The sequence below is a fragment of the Chanodichthys erythropterus genome, chromosome 8, assembly GCF_024489055.1.
Source record: "Chanodichthys erythropterus isolate Z2021 chromosome 8, ASM2448905v1, whole genome shotgun sequence".
Lineage (NCBI taxonomy): Eukaryota > Metazoa > Chordata > Actinopteri > Cypriniformes > Xenocyprididae > Chanodichthys > Chanodichthys erythropterus.
In genome coordinates, this window is record NC_090228.1 from 45,472,088 (window position 1) to 45,494,244 (window position 22,157).

At 40.8% G+C, this 22,157-nt stretch overlaps 1 protein-coding gene across 1 annotated transcript; it reads right to left on the reverse strand.

The window, feature by feature from the left end:
* Positions 1-14,998: 14,998 nt before the first annotated feature.
* LOC137025317 (gastrula zinc finger protein XlCGF57.1-like) lies at positions 14,999-19,780 on the reverse strand. Its single transcript, XM_067393318.1, has 2 exons — positions 19,633-19,780; positions 14,999-16,035 (listed from the first exon to the last, which is right to left on the reverse strand). Exons 1-2 carry the CDS (start codon positions 19,778-19,780, stop codon positions 14,999-15,001), a joined length of 1,185 nt encoding a protein of 394 aa, XP_067249419.1.
* Positions 19,781-22,157: the final 2,377 nt, after the last annotated feature.

The following is a 22,157-nucleotide window of genomic DNA, read 5'->3' on the forward strand; positions in this document are numbered from 1 at the left end:
AGTACAACAGCTATGCACAACTACCTACAATTGAAACCTCCAACAGCAAAAGCAAATGTTAGTGAGATGCACATCATGAAGCAAACAAGCATTGGTGAATTCTCTACGACTCTATGAAAGCGGACATTGCGTCTGAAATGAAAGGCAAAAAGGTCTCCCTCATTACTGATTGCTCGGTGCACTTGTATTTCTAAATGCAAACCGGTGATGCATGAGCTCGACCAAAGACTGGTGTGGGGAGAGGACGATAGCGGCGATGACTTGTGTTAGTCTATAAATTTTCAGGCCGGCTAAAGTAAGATTCTATTCGTTCTTGTTATTACTGTTGAAAACTTGGTAAATATTATTAAATGACTGTATGCATGCAGCCATGCACTTAAAGTTTGCATATACAACGTGAATGTTAGGATTTACATGTTGCGTGCTGCTGTTTATTTGGCTTTACTCTGTTACATGAAAAGTAAAATATGTAATGTCATAATTATAATGTTTTGAGAGTTTACTTATGTAATTGTTGAATTCTGTTATGAATTAATAAACATTAAGAACTATTTCGTGTCTTTTCATGTGCAGTATTATGAACCACGAGTAGTCGATTAACTCGAGTATTGTTTTGATAAGAGATCGACTAGCAGAAATCAGTAGTCGTGCAACCCCTAAAACACACTAACAGTACGTTCTTTCTTCAGTCTTTCTTCTATCTTTCTTCTAGCTTGGTGATCCCACACCCCTTCTGTTAAAGGGGTTTAAAGTTCCAAAGATCATTAAGCTGCTGGACTGGCAGGACCAACCTGACCAATATATATCATCATGGTCTTGCAGTGTCCCTCACCCTGCCAAGATCTGTGGGATTTTTTGGAGTACCGAAGCTATCCTCAATGAGGACACGACAGTTTATCATGATGCAGGCAACAATGGCTGCTCACAGCCAAGGTGTTTTCCACAGAGGTATAAAGCTGGAGAACCTGCTGATCAACACAGAAACACTTGAGGTCAATCTGATCGACTTCGGGTGTGGGGATCTCCTGCAGGAATCTGGATGTGAAAGATTCTGTGGCATGTGTGGCATTCTGCTATTAAAGGCTTTACACAATTAAGCCAAATATGGCAACAGCTCGACTACGCCACCCCGGAAATGGGCCGGGGACCCACAGGTACACAAAGTACCACACACAGATAAGCAGTGGCTGGAAAAGATATCAGACAACAATGTACATTTTACACAATGTTATTTAATAAACATCAAGAAAGTACAAGACCAGTCTCTTTAATGTATAAAAGTTTAAAAAGGGAGCACAATCACTCATAAAACTTGCACATCCATACAAACCTGAGTTTACCACTTCAGAACTGGGGAATTCGTCTCGCCTATCGGATAAACACAGCAACCCCTCGTGCTCTCACAACACAGCACCAACAACACCCGTTGTGAACACTGCAGGCCAACAGCCGAACCACCACCACCACACACAAAGGGCACCGGCTAATACTGGTACCCCAATTCTGAAGGGAAAAAGAAAACTGGATGAGACACACAAGCACACACACATCCATAAACACTTTTCACATTATGATTTGGCCACAACTCAAGCACTTTATCACATGCTTTCAGAGGGATAAACGTCACAAATCAATATCGTGATCGTCCTAGCTAAGGTTCATTGGTCGTTAGGAGCATGAAATCATCCCATAAAGTTAAATATGCATCAAATACACAAACATGTAAAGCACGAAACACTTGTTTCCAAACAAAATAAAAACAAACAAAGCAAAATAACAGCATATACAAAAAGACAATGTAGTGACAAACACGAAGCGTTTCGCCCGCAATTACCCCCTTTTAAATCCACAGATCACTGAAGTTCAAGTCTTTCGAATCTGGATGCGTCACCGATGGCCGGCAATATTGGTCCGGTCGTCAAGGTGATAACGTGAATTAGTGTTACCTGCAAAGCCGCAGCGATGGCATCGTCTAGTATACAGCAGATCTGAGGAACGGTCGAAGAAATCAACACTTACGCCGGGTTCACACCGCAAGCGGCAGCAGAGCGGAAGCAGCGCGTTAGCAGCGCGTGAGCGGGAACTGCAGCTGCAGAGACGCGCGAGTATTCACACTGGAAGCGTTTGTACAGCGTCACAGCAGCGGCTCGAAACTGCATATAAAGTGAGCATTTCTTTACAAAGACAGCTATAAATTTGTTTTTATAATTGGTCATTGTTAAACTTGATAGTCTTGAAAGTTTGTTAACATGCAAGGTGTACAACACTCAAATATAAGTAAAGCCTAAATAAAAATAAATAAATAAAAGCCTCCTGTCATCCATTGCTGCACACGAATGAGGTAAGCTTTGTGTTTTACATCATCTGACGCATGAACATGTTTACAAGACTGCAATCTCGGCAAAAAAGACAGCAAACTCGGGTTTGATTTGGGTATGCAAGAATATGGCTGTCTGTGTAATAACTAAAATAATGTTTATATATCATATTTTCTGGCTAGTTTAGTTTTCTATAATAAACCATAGGCTATACTTTAACCCAAACTGAATAATTAAAAACACGTTTAAATGAGTAAATCTTCTATAAATATTTTTTAATATTAATTTTCTCTCCTGACATACTTCAATTCTTGTTAAAACACACTAGATATACTTATTCTGTGCATTTTGAGCACTTTTTGTGTGAAATCACTTTTTTGTCCATCAAAGGTGTACTTTCACTTTAATTGAGCGTTAGCAGAGCAGCAAAAATAGACCCAGCGCCGAAACGATCGCGGCACTGCTGCTTCTGCTCTGCTCCTGCTCCGCGCTGCCGCGCAGCCTCTGCGTGCGGTGTGAACGCTCTCATCTGTTAACATGGACGCCGAAAAAATACGCGCTGCTTCTGCTCTGCTGCCGCTCGCGGTGTGAACCCGGCCTTAGAGAGAAAGAAACCATCCATCCGTCCAAAGAAACGTTCCAGTTCAGGCATTTGCAGCAAAGAGATGATATAAATCGCGTTGCTCAATAAGAAGGATCACGACGCGTAACACTGCGGTCAAGCCAGCCGCCACCCAGAAATGAGCGGTCAATCTAGCCGCTCCTATATTTCGCGGTCCGCGCATACACTTGGTATTACGTTCAGATCGGTTCACAGACAGTCTTACCGTGATTTCACATTCATTGATTTATTCAGTCAGTCAGTCAGTCAATCTGTATGAATGAATAAAAATAACTAAAAAAAATATTTCACAGCTCAATTTCACCTGAAAATGATAGTAATCCTCAAAGCCTGACATTGTATGCTGCTGAATTCCAAAATTAAAGCCCTCTAACACTCATACGCTGTTTTGTCCATACATTGTGAAACTGAATACATTTCACAAACCTATTTTACCTTGTGTGGAGAGGACACCTTGGCCGTTTCTCAAAACCAAGTTCGCAAACTTCGGACTCGCGTCCTTGGTGGTTCGGACAATTTCGACTCAGGAGAACGAACTCCCGTGGACGGGAGAACACAAATCCGGTGATTCTGCAAATGGAACAGCAGCGTACTTGATAACGTCACTCAGCTCGCTCTGGCTTCTCCGGTTATCTCTGTATGTGTATTTTAGCCAACAATAAAACGAAATTTGTTATAAAACACCACTCTGCCTCTTTTCGTTTTATTTAAAAAACAAACAAAAACATATTAATAGTCTCAGGCAACGAGTGATTGATTATCTGCAATGTGCAGATTTATAACAAAACGAAATATTAAACAACCCTGCCTCTTTTAGTATATATTTCAAAAATATTAAATGTAATACTATTTGTGCATACTCTGATTAACTTCACTGTAATAAAATGAAATAGGCTATAACATAAAACAAAACCATGTCTCCATTTGTTTTATATCAGTTTTAATGATCAATAATAGCCATTATAAAAGGTAAGAATATACAATAAGAAATAAAGCAAACAATTGCAGTCAAGCGTACAAAATCAGCGCTTTAGTAGGATACAAAAGTTAAATAGCCATATATAAAGTTATGAAACGTCACGTTGCCCTCAGCCAAAACGGAGCCAGCGGCAAAAGTCAGAAGGACTAGCCGAGGTAAGGCTGCTCTCGGCTGGGTACATGATCGCTGAGCGTCCAGTGATCGCCTGGATCTCACAACTCCGACAACGTCAGATCAAATTGTCAGAAAGGCGCTATCTTTATCAATAAACCACAAATTTGAGCTTTAAACCAGCACATTCTCGCCTGAAAAACTCTTAAAACCACATATCATGACATAATAACAGTAATATGTTTAAATTATGCAGGGTTTCTCCTTTACTATTGATGCTTGCTGGTTAGTGCGAGATGCATTCTGGGATACCTGGCTGTTTCAACCCTGCGTTCCATTCGGAAGGGCTCATCCCTATGCCCTAATCCCTTTAGAGGGTTTACCCTCCGGAGTGAGAGCTTCGAAGGGATGAAGGGTGTAGGGGTAAAAAAAAAAAAACTGTTCTTCTGGAACGCACTTCAGCGTCATCTTAACGAGACAATCAAGGAGGATAAATTGTGCAAGCTGCGCCTTTTGTTTAACGTTATTATTTATTTATTTATTTATTTATTTTAGGTTTACCGCATGTAGGCTATATTGTATCTATGTATTTGAAACATTTGAATGGACTGTACTTCAAAAAAAAAAAAAAAACTTTACGGCTCATTTATCAATGTCATTTTGACCATAATAATGTACCAAATCTAACTTGTATAAATATTACAGTAGTACAGAAAAATATTATACATACCTTTATAGTTAAAATCGAACTCCTAACCTCCTGTAGCCATTCTGTGGCGTCAAACAACTTCCCTGTGCAAAGGATCATGGGGGCCCGAAGTGTCCATCAGTTGTTCCCTTCGAAATCCTTCTTTCCAAAGGGCCCTTTGAAGTGGCCAGATTTGAGCACTTTGGTTTGGAACGACCCTTCAATATGGCGGCCATGATTATTTTCACTCCGAAGTGCCCTTCGGAGGGCGATATATCCCGTTTGGAATGCACCGTATGTCTGCACAAGTCACCTCTCGATGCATCCTCGATAAAAGGGGCGGATCAAGAACACATCCGGGGATTTGAACTGAACTTGGCTAGATGCGAACTTTGAATTGGAACAGTACTTGGACAGCGACTGATGACATTTCACAAGAACACAAGTACAGACAAGTACGCATATTGAGAAACGGCCCTTATCACAGTGTTAACGGCACCGTTTCAGCAGGATATTCTGATGTTGGATTCCAAAATAAGAGCCCCCCCCCCCAAAACTCATGTTTGTGCTGTTTTGTTCATATTTTCAGAAATTCATAAAAAATAAAATCCTAGTTTCCACAGACTAATTTCAGCTCAGGTGGAGAGGACACATTTTCACAGTGTCAACTGCACCGTTTCAAGACATTCTGATGTTGCATTCCAAAATAAGAGCCCCCCAAAACTCATGTTTCTGCTGTTTTGCTCATTTTCAGAAATTCATAAAAAATAAAATCCTAGTTTCCACAGACCAGTTTCACCTCAGCTGGAGAGGACACCTTCTCACAGTGTCAACTGCACCGTTTCAAGACATTCTGATGTTGCATTCCAAAATAAGAGCCCCCCAAAACTCATGTTTCTGCTGTTTTGCTCATATTTTCAGAAATTCATAAAAAATAAAAGTTCTAGTTTCCACAAATCAATTGGACCTCAGCTGGAGAGTAAACCTTCTCACAGTTTCAGCTACACTGTTTCAGGACATTCTGATGTTGTATTCCAAAATAGGAGCCCCCCAAAATCTCATATATACACTTTGTCTATACATTCAGAAAATCATTTAAAAGAAAAGTCCTAGTTTCCAAAGAACAATTTAATGTCAGATGGGGTGTACACCTTATCACAGTGTCAAATACACCGTTACAGTACATTCTGATGTTGTATTCCAAACTGTGTATGAAGTTTGGGGGGCTCTAATTTTGGAATACAACATCAGAATGTCCTGAAACGATATAGGTGACACTATGAGAAGGTGTATTCTCCATCTTAGGTGAATTTGTTTTATGGAAACTAGGACTTTTCTTTTTATGATTTTCTGAATGTATAGACAAAATAGCACATAGATATGAAGTTTGGGGGGCTTTTATTTTGGAATGCAACATCAGAATGTCTTGAAACGGTGCAGTTGACACTGTGAGAATGTGTCCTTCTCCAGCTGAGTTGAAATTGGTCTGTGGAAACTAGGATTATATTTATGAATTTCTGAAAATATGAGCAAAACAGCAGAAACATGAGTTTTGGGGGTAAACACGAGGTAAAATAGGTCTGTGAAATGCATTCAGTTTCACAATGTATGGACAAAACAGCGTATGAGTGTTGGAGGGCTTTAATTTTGGAATTCAGCAGCATACAATGTCAGGCTTTTTTTTTTGTTTACTATCATTTTCAGGTGAAATTTAGCTGTGAAATATTTTTTTAGTTATTTTTATTCATTCATACAGATTGACTGACTGACTGAATAAATGAATGAATGTGAAATCACGTTCAGATCGGTTCACAGACAGTCTTACCGTAATACCAAGTGTATACGCGGACCATGAAATATAGGGGCGGCTAGATTGACCACTCATTTCTGGGTGGCGGCTGGCTTGACCGCAGTCGCGTACCGGCGCCCACAAAGCCTGCTGCAACACCTCCTGGCCCCCGTGTCACTAGTATAATATAAAACGTTGCATTAAAAATAGAAATTACTGTCACATTAACCCAAACATGAAATATAACATACCTGCAGATAATGACTTGCACCACCCCGCACACTCAATGGCGTGCAAGCCACACGGTTCGCAGAAATAAAGTCGCTCAAGGTGTCTATCACACTCCTCAGCCACACTGAAATACATGGGTGTCAAATTACCCCTTCCAAACATATTTAGGACTGCAACTGCTACCAGCAACTCTTACCTTCAGGACATACACACGGCGCGCCAGAAATGACGTCAGAGAACGAGACCCCAAATGACGTGGCTTAGGTGTCAGACTCCTGCATTTTTATACAGGTGGAATGTACCATTTTGCCCTAATTAACAAAAAGTGGTGGATCGCATCACCACACATGTATTGTGCATCACACTTGTATTTTTATAAGTTCTAGTAACAAGTTAAATTGGTATCATATACAGTGCTTTAAGTGGGCCAGTACGCTCCGGTACTCAGTGCCGCCACTTCCAAATATAGCTCTTGAGCGTACGGCCACCTCTCCGTGCGCCCAGAACGTGCTTTTAGCATCTGTTTTAATCCTTTGCCTGCGCTGCCGCTTTTCAGAGTGCCCTTCACAATGCACGCTTCCTAATTCGTCCCACCGAGAGCAGAGACTACATTACCCATACACCGTAAAACCGGAGTTTTACAAGTGAAAAGTGCATGCGTCGCTTTTGCCGCTGTCAGTGTCAACAACTCAACGTGGCCGGAGAGGGTGTGTGAAACGCGCAGGCTATAATAGAGTACCGGCACCTCTTTTGGGCCACTTAAAGCACTGATCATATAGGCCATCTCACCTTTGAAATAGCATGTTTTAAATAACTATTAATAAATAATAAATAAATTAAATAACACCAGATATTTTTTTCAAGAAAACATATTATGGGATTTCAAGCTTATCCATCAAACAAAATCTCTTTCCTTCAAGCACTCTCTGGGAGTAATCTGATTCTTGTTGGTATGTGGATGCTTTCTAAAACCCAGAGACACCACTGTATGAAAAGGCATGTTTTCGGACTGTGCACGCCAGATCACAAACCCATAAACGGCACGATTCTCGTAGTTTCCGTATATGTGCTCTGGCAGGTCTGGTTTCTTGACACGGCCAGAAACAGACCACTTTGAGAACAGCCGCTTCTCAGTCCGTTCACTGATGTGATAAAACAGAGACACAGGCAGAAATGTTCACTCACTCACCAGCAGATTCCCATATTTTCTTGCGCACAAGATGTAAAATCTCCACAAATTCCACAGTAAATGCAGTTAAATATCTGTTAATGGCCACTCATGTCTAAATAAACCTCTATAAGTTACTGTACACTTAATATTAGCTTATCAAAAGCAGCTGTCAACAAAGCCACAAACACAGCAAGACATCAACAAAACTTAAAATTTTCAGTAAATGCCAGACTGCAACATTTAACAGGACTGATAATTTAAAGTTTTAAATATTTTACAAAAACATGAAGCACTTAAAAATGAAACCATAAAAACTGTACTGTACTGCAATATAAAAATACTGGTGTTACAATATATTCGGTTCCTGAAATATTTTATTCAAATGGGTGACGTTTACATGAATATTCATGAGACCTAGATTGTGGGAATAGTGACCAAGTACTAAGGGCAAGCTTTGAATGTTCCTCTAGACTCAACTGAAAAACATTTTGATACACATCCCTCATACTTCATCATAAATGTTACACTTCATCTGTATTATAACTGTCACGGTTCATGTATCTGCTGTCTCATACTGTTGTCTGTGTGAGGGTTTTGGGTGTGTCACCTGATTGTTCAGCTGTGGCTCGTTACATCTTGCCTATTTAATGCCTTGTCTTTCGTCTCATGTTTGTCAGATTGTTGTGTGGAGTCCTGGTGTTTGTCCCGTGTCTCTCTCGTGTTGTTTGTTCCTGGCTTGGATTTCTCGTTGCTGTTCCTGGTTCCCGTCTGTTTAATTTGGATTACTCGCTCTGGATTTCATTCAAGGATCATTGCACGGACTCACGGACTCACCTCACGGATCACCATTCATCACAGACATTCACCGCTCATCGAAGTCCCTGTGTTACCACTCTCCTGCTAACTGTGTTGCTATTTCTACTGTGTGTTCATCCGTCTACATTTTCTGGCGTGAAGCTCTAATAAAGAGATATTAACTTGCTATTGTATCCAGTCTTCATTTCCGTGACAGAACGATCTGACCAATCATGGATGCAGCGAGTTCAGCGGCTTTCACGGAGTTCATCAACCACAGCATTTCCTGCATGGATCAGCAGCAGGAGAGCATCACATCCACCGGACGCGTGGTTCAGACGCTGGTAACACAGGTGTCCGAGCTCTCTCAGCAGCTTCAACAACTCCGCACTCCCACTGCGCCAGCCCCACCACCTGTTCCCCCCACGTCACCTGAACGGAGGGATCTGCCGGAGCCCCGCCTTCCCGTACCACAGAGTTATGCTGGTGAGCCTGATTTTTGTCAAGCATTCCTTAACAAGTGTTCTCTTCACTTTGCACTTCAGCCACGCACCTTCGAGAGAGAAGAATCGAAGGTGGCGTTCGTGCTAACCCTCCTGACGGGGAAGGCGGCGCTGTGGGGAACGGCGGTGTGGGAGAATCAAGACCCGTGCTGCTCCTCGTTCCAGGCACTCTCCGCTGAGATGAGGAGGGTGTTCGACCGTGCGGTTGCGGCCGCCCGTCAACTTACAGCCCTCAAGCAAGGTAACCGCACGGTCGCCGATTATGTCATCCAGTTTCGCACCCTCGCGGCGGAGTGCCGGTGGAACGAGGAGGCGCAGTGGGATGTGTTCCTGCATGGGCTGGCCGATCGTATCCACCGGGAGATTTACGCGCTGGACCTGCCATAAACCTTCAATTGACTGGTTGAACTTGCTCTTCGTGTGGATTCTCGCCTACAGAGGTTAGAGCTGTTGGAGGAGCCTGGAGTTAAGCGCAACGGAGCCAGCAGCCGTCTTAGCAGCGTGGTGGATACGGTCGGTCCTGTACTCTATCCTGAGCCCATGCAGGTGGGGAGAGCTCTGCTTTCCCGGGAGGAGAGAGAGAGGCGGAGGTCCCAGGGTCTTTGCCTGTACTGCGGGGCGTCAGGACATCTAATCAGGACATGCCCGGTAAAAGACCAAGCCCAATAGTAAACTCAAGGGTACTATCGAGCGGGAATCACAGTTTCTCCTCATGGACTCACCGCACGCACCTGTTGTACTTGGACACCCCTGGCTCACTAAACACAATCCCCACATCGACTGGCAGCAGAAGACTATCACTGAATGGAGCACCCAGTGTCACAAGTCTTGTCTTTTGTCTGCTTGTCCCACGGTGTCTGTTTCTGTCTTACAGGACGAGGCGGTGGATTTGTCTAACATGCCCGAGGAGTATCTAGATCTGAAGGAAGTGTTCAGTAAGTCCCGGGCTGCTTCTCTCCCTCCTCATCGTCCCTATGACTGTGCGATAGATTTAGTTCCCGGTAAGTCTCCGCCTAAGGGCAAGTTATACTCTCTGTCTGTTCCCGAGATGGAGGCCATGGAGAAATATATTTCTGATTCTCTAGCAGCTAAGTTCATTCGCCCTTCCTCATCTCCAGCGGGGGCGGGGTTCTTTTTTGTGGGGAAGAAGGACGGATTTTTGCGACCTTGTATTGATTATCCTGTCACATCCCGGACTACATTTCCCATGATCCTCCATTGCTTATCACCTGCACTCACTTCACAATCACTCCACACTAATCACCACACCCAGCTGCCACACATTACTTTGACTATAAAAGACTCATACACACACCACCTCACCGCGAGGTCTTGTTTTCCCTGTGATGCATTTACAAGCGTTTATATCTTGTCTGCTTCCTGTCTACGATCCTGTGCCGCCTGTCTTGACCTTTGCTTTGTATACTGACCTTTGATTGATATCTGCCAGCCCTGACCCTCTGCTTGTTCCTGACTACGATTCTGCCTGTTCCTTGCTGTACCTGTTTGCTGTTATCTGACCCCTGCCTGTATGACCACGCTCACCTTTTAATAAAGCTGCATTTGGATCTTACTCTGAGTCCTGCCTTCATTACAGATTGGATGTTCCTTCTATTTCCGTAGAGGACAGACTTGAGCTAGATCGGATGTTGGAGGTTTCTAATGCTATTCTTAAAATGAGGGGTGGTAAAGCGGCAGGTCCAGATGGGCTCCCAATTGATATCTATAAAGAATTTAAGGATAAATTAATAGGTATGTATGTAGAAGCTTTTCAGCGAGGATGTCTCCCTCCGTTGCTGAAAAATGCTCTGATCACTCTTATTTTGAAACCAGGAAAGTCACCAGTAGAATCTGGCTCATAAAGGGCACAGAACTTCACAATCAAAGATGAGATAAGTCACATTCAGGGATTTCTCTGGTTTACTTCATGATTAAAACACAGTATTTTTAGATGAGGTTTTATACTAATATACAGTGAAGAGGAGAGGATGTACTGGCTAAAGTTTTGAATTCAACAGAGGAGGTCAAACGGGTATTTGATGCAGTCCGACTGGTGCACACTGTGGTGTTCAGAAGACATCTGATGCCATTATTAAAAGGTTTTATTGAAATTTATTTTGAAATCCGATGGCTCCATGAGGCCTCCATTGGGAGCAATGGACACTTCCTCTCTCAAGATCCATAAAGGTACTAAAAACATTTAAATTGGTTCATGTGAGTACAGTGGTTCAATATAAATATTATAAAGCAACGAGAATATTTTTGGAGCGCCAAAAAAACAAAACGACTTATTTAGTGATGGCCAATTTTAAAACAATGCTTCAGGAGGCATCGGAGCACAGATGAATCAGTGTGTCGAATCTGCTGTTCGGAGCACCAAAGTCACGTGATTTCAGCCGTTGGCAGTTTGACATGCGATCTGAATCATGATTCGACTTACTGATTCATTTATGCTCCAATGCTTCCTGAAGCAGTGTTTTGAAATCGGCCATCACTAAATAAGTTATTTTGATTTTTTTGGCGCTACAAAAATATTCTCGCTGCTTTATAACCACTGTACTCACATGAACCGATTTAGATGTGTTTTTAGTACCTTTATGGATCTTGAGAGAGGAAATGTCATTGCTCCCTATGAAGGCCTCACGGAGCTATCGGAATTCAACTAAAATATTTTAGTGTTATGAAGATTAACGAAGGTCTTACGGGTGTGGAACGGCATGAGGGTAAGTAATAAATGACAGAATTTTCATTTTTGGGTGAACTAACCCTTTAAGCTTTTTCAATTTGAGCCAGAGTGCAAAATTAGTGAGGATAAAAACATTGTGTGCAATGTCTCTGTGGCTACTCAAACTGCTGTTCTGTTGTATGTTTGATTATGTTATGTTATGCAATCACAGATATCTTGTGCATCAGCGCACACAAGCTTTGAGGTAGTCTGTCTCAATTGAGATGTGTTATGGGCTGCCCTCATCAGACTCCACGACAGGTGCGGCATTTGGTTAAAGAATTTCAATTATATCCATCGGCAACTGTAAGCTCTTTCAGCTGTGGTCTACTAAAAACCTCAAATTTATCAGGGCTAAAGTGGTGGAGAACAAAGACATGGGTCTTTAGGATGTTTTATTCATTGCTAAGCAGTGAAGACTTACATTGCTTATGTTGTTGCCCATCGACAGAAAATTACAACCAAAAGCTGCATAGAAGCTGAACAAACACTTAAATTCTTATGTGTTCACATTGTTGGTTCTTTGAAGTCAACTAGGTGTGTCCTCTGCTTTTTCTTTAAGTGTGAAACTCTTAAGGAAGGTTTTAACATGCTTCAAGAGAATTTAAAGAACAAACTGGTGTGATGTAATTTCAGAAAAAGAGAAGTCCAATGATTGGTTGGTTTTTCCAGCTTCTTCAGGGTATATGCTGGAATCCTGAAGTTAATTTCAATACCTTTTGAAGACCTTGTCAATAAGACCTCACCGTCACTTCAAGTTCTAATCAGCAATAAACCTTTAACTTAATAAACCGTTGTAGTTTGCAAATATGTCTATAAAGCACAACTGAACCATACAACAGAACTCAGATAAGCTCGGAAGCTCATACCCACATACATACGATGGCTTCTCCTACCATTGCTATGCTGATGACACACAGCTCTACCTTTCATTCCAACCAGATGATCCCTCAGTAACTGCATACAGGTCCTTCTCAAAAATTAGCATATCATGATAAAGTTCATTATTTTCCATAATGTAATGATAAAGATTAAACTTTCATATATTTTAGATTCATTGCACTCCAACTGAAATATTTCAGGTCTTTTATTGTTTTAATATTGATGATTTTGGCATACAGCTCATGAAAGCCCAAAATTCCAAAAAAAAAATCTAAAAAAATAGATGCTTCGATAGCAGCCTTAAGCTCATCCAGAGTGTTGGGTCTTGCGTCTCTCAACTTTCTCTTCACAATATCCAAGATTCTCTATTGGGTTCAGGTCAGGAGAGTTGGCGGGCCAATTGAGAACAGTAATACCATGGTCAGTAAACCATTTACCAGTGGTTTTGGCACTGTGAGCAGGTGCCAGGTCGTGCTGAAAAACGGAATCTTCATCTCCATAAAGCTTTTCAGCAGATGGAAGCATGAAGTGCTCCAAAATCTCCTGATAGCTAGCTGCATTGACCCTGCCCTTGATAAAACACAGTGGACCAACACCAGCAGCTGACATGGCACCCCAGACCATCACTGACTGTGGGTACTTGACACTGGACTTCAGGCATTTTGGCATTTCCTTCTCCCCAGTCTTCCTCCAGACTCTGGCACCTTGATTTCCGAATGACATGCTAAATTTGCTTAGAGTCCAGTGCTGCTTCTCTGTAGCCCAGGTCAGGCGCTTCTGCCGCTGTTTCTGGTTCAAAAGTGGCTTGACCTGGGGAATGCGGCACCTGTAGCCCATTTCCTGCACACGCCTGTGCACTGTGGCTCTGGATGTTTCTACTCCAGACTCAATCCACTGCTTCCGCAGGTCCCCCAAGGTCTGGAATCGGTCCTTCTCCACAATCTTCCTCAGGGTCCGGTCACCTCTTCTCGTTGTGCAGCGTTTTTTGCCACACCTTTTCCTTCCCACAGACTTCCCACTGAGGTGCCTTGCTACAGCACTCTGGGAACAGCCTATTCATTCAGAAATTTCTTTCTGTGTCTTACCCTCTCGCTTGAGGGTGTCAATGATGGCCTTCTGGACAGCAGTCAGGTCGGCAGTCTTACCCATGATTGCGGTTTTGAGTAATGAACCAGGCTGGGAGTTTTTAAAAGCCTCAGGAATCTTTTGCAGGTGTTTAGAGTTAATTAGTTGATTCAGATGATTAGGTTAATAGCTCTTTAGAGAACCTTTTCATGATATGCTAATTTTTTGAGATGTATGCCAAAATCATCAGTATTAAAACAATAAAAGACCTGAAATATTTCAGTTGGTGTGCAATGAATCTAAAATATATGAAAGTTTAATTTTTATCATTACAATATGGAAAATAATTAACTTTTATCACAATATGCTAATTTTTTGAGAAGGACCTGTAAATCAAGCTGTCTGGCGGACATATCGGCATTGATGAAAGAACACCACCTGCAGCTCAATTTGGCAAAGACTGAGCTTCTCGCCTTCCCTGCCAATACGACTCTACAGCAAAATTTCACCGTTCAGCTTGGTACATCATCAATTAACCCATGAAATTCAGCCGTTTAGGAGTAATCTTTGATGACCAACTGACCTTTAAAGACCACATTGCTGAGACATGCAGATTTGCACTAAACAACATCAGGAAGATCAGGCCTTTTCTAACAAAACATACAACAACTTCTCATCCAGGACCTTGTCATTTCTAGACTCGATTACTGCAACGCTCTTCTGGCTGGACTGCCATCATCGCAGACTGAGCATGGTGTTGTTTCTAATAGTTAAGTGGAGGAAAATAAATATATTCTTGCTTTCTTTTTGAACTCTTTGGACAAAGCTTGAACAAATTTAATACCTCATAAAATCAGGATTAAGATTTAACACCTTTAAAGTGCCTTAATTTTCCCAAAATTGATTGATCAACTTTTAATAATTTCACCCATTTTATTCATTTTTTTTATAATACCATTCCTTACATATGATGGTTACAGTAGAATCCATTTGCAGAAAGTCTAATGAGTAGCAGCAGAAATAAACAAATAAAGTTAAACAGGCAAACTGTATCCACACTGAGGGCATGTTTAGAGGTTCTCTTCAGAGTGAATTCTTATGCGGTCTTGAAAGTGTCCTTTATGATTGAAACTCTTTCTGCTCTAAAGGCATTTGTAGGAGTTCTCTCCAGTGTGAATTTTTTATGTGCCTCTCAAGGCTCCGTTTCATTCCAAAACTTTTTCCACAGTGTTGGCAGGTAAACGGCTTTTCTCCGGTGTGAATTCTTTTGTGGTCTTCAAAGTGTCCTTTCTGTTGGAAACTCTTTCCACACTGAAGGCATGTGTAGGAGTTTTCTCCAGTGTGAATGGTCATGTGCCTGTCAAGGTTCTGTTTTTGGCTGAAACGTTTTCCACACTGTTGGCAGGTGAATGGCTTCTCTCCGGTGTGAATTCTCATGTGGTCTTCAAAGTGTCCTTTCTGAATGAAACTCTTTCCACACTGTTGGCAGGTGTAAGGCTTCTCTCTGGTGTGGATTCTTATGTGCCTTTTAAGGCTTTCTTTTAGAGTGTAACTTTTTCCACACTGTTGGCAGATGAAAGGCTTCTCTCCAGTGTGAATGGTAATGTGAACTTTAATGTTTTCATGTTGATCAAAACTCTGTCCACACATAAATGGCTTCGCTCCATTGTGAATATTCATGTGCTTGTTAAGGTTTTCTTTTTGGCTGAATCTTTTTCCACACTGTTGGCAGGTGAACGGCGTCTCTCCAGTGTGAATTATTTTGTGGTCTTCAAAGTGACCTTTCTGTTTAAAACTCTGTCCACACTGAAGGCATGTGTATAGGTTTTCTCCAGAGTGAATTCTTATGTGGACTTTAAAATTTCCTTTCTGTTTGAAACTCTTTCCACACTGAGAGCAGGTGTAAGGCTTCTCTCCAAAGTGAATTTTCATGTGGACTTTAAGGTTTTCCTCTGTGCTGAAACTCTTTTCACACAGGTTGCAGGTGAAATGAGTTCTAGTTCCAGTATTTTGAGCTATTTTTTGTGAGGAAGTGTTTTCTGTCTGTGAGTGACTAAAAGATTTTTCTCCAGTAATGAAATCATGATGATTGTTATATTGATCTTTATCTTCCATTTCATTCAGTACTTCACTCTCCTCTTTCAGTGCCATCAGGTCTAAGGCAAAAAAAGAAAGAAAATGGTGAACACCAGTTTAATGGCACAAAGCACAGACATCCAAACATTTATACATATTAAGCATCAAAACCAACTGCATGTAATGCCGAGTTCAGACTGCATGATTTTGAAAGTAGTCGGGTCACTGTTCTTTTCACACTGCATGACTATCTTGGCCAGCATTCAGTTGCTGCTGTGTTCAAACTGCACGATGGATCGGCGACAGAAGGTTTCACACTGCATGACCTTACAATAGGAAGTCATTGCAGGATTGTCACTCATGTGCACGAGCACCGAATTGCCTGTGATTTCGGGCATCTGTTGGCGATTTCTCAACCTGTCGGCGAGCCAAAATTGTGGATAAAATCGTACAGGCTTTCTTGTTTATGTCTGAATGCCAGCTCATTTTTTGCCTGGATCCTGTGTCAGCATTGCATGTCCAATACTCTCCAGTCTTGATGCCAGAAATGTTTCAGAGTCAACAAATGCACAGATGGTAATTCACAAATTAATGCAGGGAGAGATGTGCTTGTGACATAAATTTTTTATTAGCAAATCTCATTTTTAATTATTTGTGAATTTAATAATTTTTTGTGACACTCATATATTTATGGATCTTATTCTATTAATTTGTGCATATGATTATTTTTGTGAATCACTTTGCATTTATTTGTGGATCCTAATCTATTTATTTGGAAATTTGCAACAGTTTCCCTGATTAACAGTGCGTTCACACCGCCGTGGCAAGAGCGTCAAAATTTGCCTTGGCCGCCCTGCCAACAACGCTGTAATTACGCTGTAATCTCGCCGGAGCTCGCCGAAAAAATATTCAACACCTGGAAACAGTACATAACAGAAAGAAAAAAAACCATAACTGGTATGAATATTGAGACAAAACAATGGCACTGACATATTTAAAAGATATGTCAGCGCAAGTAACTTTCAGTTGAAACAGCTCAAACATGCATTTTAGGCCCCGTCCACACAGAGGCGCGTTTCTGTGAATACACACAAGTTTTGTATCGGATAGTCATTTCATCCACAAGGATCCAGCGTTTTCGAAAGGTGAAACTGCTATTTTTTTGAAACCGGCTCTCAGAGCGTATAAGTCTGAAAATGCCATCTTGCGTTTTCGTGTGGACAGCTTATCCGTATATTATCTGAAACGATGATGTCAACACCCCACGTGTCGACCCTAGTCAGATGCCGCTAACAGCACAAAACAGCAACAACAACAATAGCAGACTCTAGATGCTTTTGTTCGTGCTGCAGAAGCTACTGAGCTAAAATAAAGCTTTTTCCTAAGCTTTACTATAGACCCTTTTACTGTTTGTACACAATGATGACGTAGCAACGTATGCGCGCGCATTTTGGCAACGGAAGTGGTGTTGTACCCCATAGGTTCTAACGTGTTAGCAACTCCGAAAGTGATATATATATCTACAGCTTCGCGAGCGGATTAAGCAACACAGACAGATAAAGTTATTTTAAAAAGTTGACTTTATCAAATGGTATCCGGCTATCAGATCCGTGTAGTTGAGTGGATAGAAGACGTTAGCAGATGGCCAAATACAGTGGCCAGATATATATACATAAACCAGGGCTCTCAAGTTTTAAAGACAGGCAAGAATGACTAATATCCAACAACATGACATGATTTTTAAAGTGACCAATAACATCGACGATGTAATACACTATAATTTATTTAGTGCTAATAAAATTATTAAGCCTATTTGGAGAGAGAGATGTTTAATGTGACAAAATGTCAGTCATCGTGTGATAACGAAAATACAGCTATGGAAAAAATTAAGAGACCACTCCAAGTTCAGAAATCAATGTTAAGTGGTCTCTTAATTTTTTCCATAGCTGTATAGCTAGGTCTAGACTACTGACCAGGTGTTTTCAGTGAACAGGCTGTAAAACTGTTGACTAAGTTCAGACACTCATGAAAAACTGATGCTGATTATCTGGGAAACATTCTCAGTCAAGTTGTCATTGTTTGTGTCAAACAAGCTGTGAATTTGTTGTAACATTAAAATAGGAGATCATGACTTACTCTGTGCTCAAAGTGATGCTCAGAGCTCCAGTGTTTTCCTCTGTGGGTGAACGAGGATGATGGTGAACGAGGATGATGGTGAACAATTCCAGGATATGCTTTTTTTTCATTGGTTGTTGCGTTAAATCTTACCCAGATACAATAGTGCTATTTTCTGATTGGCTACTGTGTAGCCTCTTTCTTTTTTTTGATTGGCTGATAAGTGGCAGGCTACTCCAGGGGAGACGCGCTTGATTCCTGCCCGGCACAGCGGCATATTAAATATATGAAAAATAGTTTTTCTGCGTGAGAAATACAATGTGTGGCGGGAGTGCGTGACAAAAGACCGAAATGAATGACTGTCACGCTCAATGCGTTACACTTGAGAGTCCTGAAAAATTGAAAAAAAAAAGTTGCTAACACGTTAAAACCAAAAGGCAACAACACCACTTCCGTTGCCAAAATGCGCACGCAACTGTTTGATCACGTGGGCTGTAAAAGGGTCTATAGCAGGGATGGACAACTCCGGTCCTGGAGGGCCAGTGTCCTGCAGAGTTTATCTCCATCCCTGATAAAAACTCACTTGCCTATAACTTTCTACTAATCCTAAAGACCTTGATTAGCTGGTTCAGGTGTGTTTGATTAGGGTTGGAGCTAAACTCTGCTGGACACTGGCCCTCCAGGACCGGAGCTGTCCATCCCTGGTCTATAGTTTGTATTCAGCGCACAAGGATTATGTGCATTCTCCAAGTCTTATTTGCTGCTTTAAGCGCATCTCTGTGTCAGAATTACAGCGCCACATACTGGTCTGGCATGCATACTCCATCGTTTTGAGTCGTTTCAGTGGTTTCGTGTGGACGCAGATATTTTTTTGAGACAAGAAAAAAAGAAAGAAAGATCGGTTTAGGGTAAAGCTCCGGCTTCGTGTGAACGTAGCTTAGTCTAGGACTAGCCCTTGTTTATGAAACCGGGGGAGTGTCTGTTATGCCTTAAGTTAACTTATACATTCGAGAAAGACAAGGAATGAGTTCAGTATCATTATGTCTTAAAGTGACAGTAGCTTAATGTCTGTGTTTTTAATGTTAATCAAAACAACAAAAGACAAAGAAATCACTCACCAGCTTTTGTAACTTTAATGAAGATTTATCTTTACATTACACAGCCAAATATGCAATGTTACTTTACATTTGATTACTTCAATTAGACCTACCTGAAAAACACTATTTCATTCGTATCTTTGCTCTATTGATTTTAATTTGTGCTGTTGCTTGTAGTTTGATTATTTGTTATTTATTTGACAGTAATGCATTTTCCCCTCAACATAGCACATACCGAATCATCCTTAAACCATGATGCAAACCGAACTGTGAGCAATTTGAAGTTACTGTGTGACGTAACAACAAACGAAAACCTAAGAAGATCCTGCTTCCAAGTTTAAAGACAGCATTAGTATTTTTCTAGTTACGTGAAATTCTTTGTATTCTCCAAAAACATTAATTTCTGTAGAGCTGGACATTTTATAATATGAAATGAATGAGTTCAGCTTTGAGAATGAAACCAACCTGTTTGTTCCTCAGTATCTTCATCTTTCATGTCTTCACTCTCCTCTTTAATAAACTCAATCTTTGTTTGATCCTCAGTCTCTTGTTTTTTAACTGTGAATGTTTGTTCAATCCTAAAGTCTTCACTCTCCTCTTTAATAAATGCCATCTTTATAATAGTGTCACGTGGATCTAAGTCACTTCAACGAGTTTGTGTGTGTTTGTCCTGTTTAAGATAATTAACATAAGGAATAAATAATATTAATTCATGTTAAATAAAGCACTGCAACATTACTTTCAAAAATGGTTAATTAACTGTACATAACTTGTAAAAAACAAATTGACTGAACAGTTTGATTTAAAAACTTTACATGTGTAAAAAAAAAAAAAAATCAAACCTTTTTTCAGCCAAATCACAACAGATGCAGGAGTGCGGCGCAGCTTTATGACGTCATACCGCCAGACCAAAATAAAAGTCCCGTTCACAAAGCAATATTAAGAACTTCCCATAGAAGAGTGTGAGAATCTAACAAGCAAAACTGTAATGTTTTGGTCTAGAAACAATTTATACCTGATATACAGTATTAATATTCAAATAGCTACAAATGTGTTAAAATACATGAAAAAAAAAAAAAACTTATGCATGACTTATTACGCAGACTTATTAAGCAGAGTTCATATTACACACAAAAATAGACAGTAGGCAAAGACTGTTTTAAGTGGTCACTGGATTCTGAGCTCTGCATGCCTGCAAATTCTCTCATGATAGCAAGTAATAATGTAAATAATAGATTCACTGTGCAGCCAGCATTACTGACTGTAACAGAACTTTGTGAGATCGAGTTGAAGATGAATAACAGCTTTTTATTAATGTTTGTTTTGTTTTTTTAAATGGAATAACGTATTCTTATTGTGTTGGTTCACCATCCGCCTATGTCATATTTTGTGTGTAGAACCCTTCCAAAGTAAGGTCATTATGGGAGGTTTCTTCTGTATTGTAAAGAAGAGTTTTTTGAAAGTTATTTGCTTATGTAAGCAAGTGTATTTTTTTTTAACAAGGTCTGTTAATATGCAACAAAAAGAAAATGAAAAAGTACAGTATTTACAGTCAAAATCCCCAACACAACCCATCCCTCTACCCATCAGACATAAAGTATCAATTACAATGAACAAAGACCAAAATATATATACATATATACCATTATGGCTACTTAGGCACATGTTCTGTGCTGTAACACCAAATATAGCAATAAAAGGAGATGGGTCTATTGGGGATTTCCAAAAGTTATACAAACTTGGGCATGTGTCTGCTTACATCTATCACAAATAGGGTCTAGTTCTGGTCTGAATTTAGATAACCTAACCTTTAACCAATGAAACCAGTGTAATACCTTGAATTGCACAACCACATGACATATAAATGATTAATAAATCTATTTAATAATTTTCTGCCCAGTTGTCCCTGAAATTTGTTCATTCAAGCCTTTCTCCAATTAATGTTTTAAGTGATCTAAATTGACCAAAATTTGCTGATTCAGGAGATTTCGAATTTTGCTTATTTGTTTTAGGTCTTTTCCTACCTTAAAGCTGCAGTCTGTAAGGTTTGCCTCTTTGTCGACATCTCTGTTTGAAACCTGTAATTACTGTTAAGTGAACATTTAGTCCTTAAAGTTGTGTTAAATGCAGGAAAAATGAGCAAGCATAAGGATTCAAGCGAGTTTGACAAGGGCCAAATTGTGATGACTAGACGACTGGATCAGTGCATCTTCAAAACTGCAGCTCTTGTGGGGTGTTCCTGGTCTGCAGTGGTCAGTATCTATCAAAAGTGGTCCAAGAAAGGAACAGTGGTGAACCAGCGACAGGGTCATCGGCAGCCAAGGTTCATTGATGAAGACTGGCCCATGTGGTCCGACCCAACAGACAAGCTACTTTAGATCAAACTGCTAAATCGTGCTCATGACTTGCTAATTCATTCCCACAATTTTCTAAATCATACACACAATTTAGTAAACTGAGAGAACAACACAAGCCCCATTCACATCAGCGACAAGCAGCAAAAGGTCCCATTCATTTCAATGGAGCACTGGCGACAGAATGTAGGCGTGTCAAGTGACGGGAGACAAGCGACAAAAGTTTAGAAATTTCAAACGAGAAGCGAATTTCTCAAGTGACAACCGATAGGAGTGAAGGCTCTCTGGAGCTCACGTCACTGTCTTGAGTGCAGGCAAGACAAACAGGACATAGTTCCAGAGCGATTTGACTGTTTATATGATTTGACTGTACATACCTGGATATAATAAAATGATGCGTGGAAATGAAGTGGTTGGCAGTATTGTGAGTTTGATTCATACTGTAACGAGTCGTCACACGAAGTGGGATCCATATGCAGGCTTTATTGAACAAATTTCGTGGTCAAACAGTGGCAAACAGGTACAGCAGAGAATAGACAGAATCGTGGTCGGAGAACAGGCAGTAGATCAGGGCAGGCAGATATCAATCACAAGTCCAGATCAAGGCAAAAGAGTCCAAAGGGCAGGCAGCAGAGA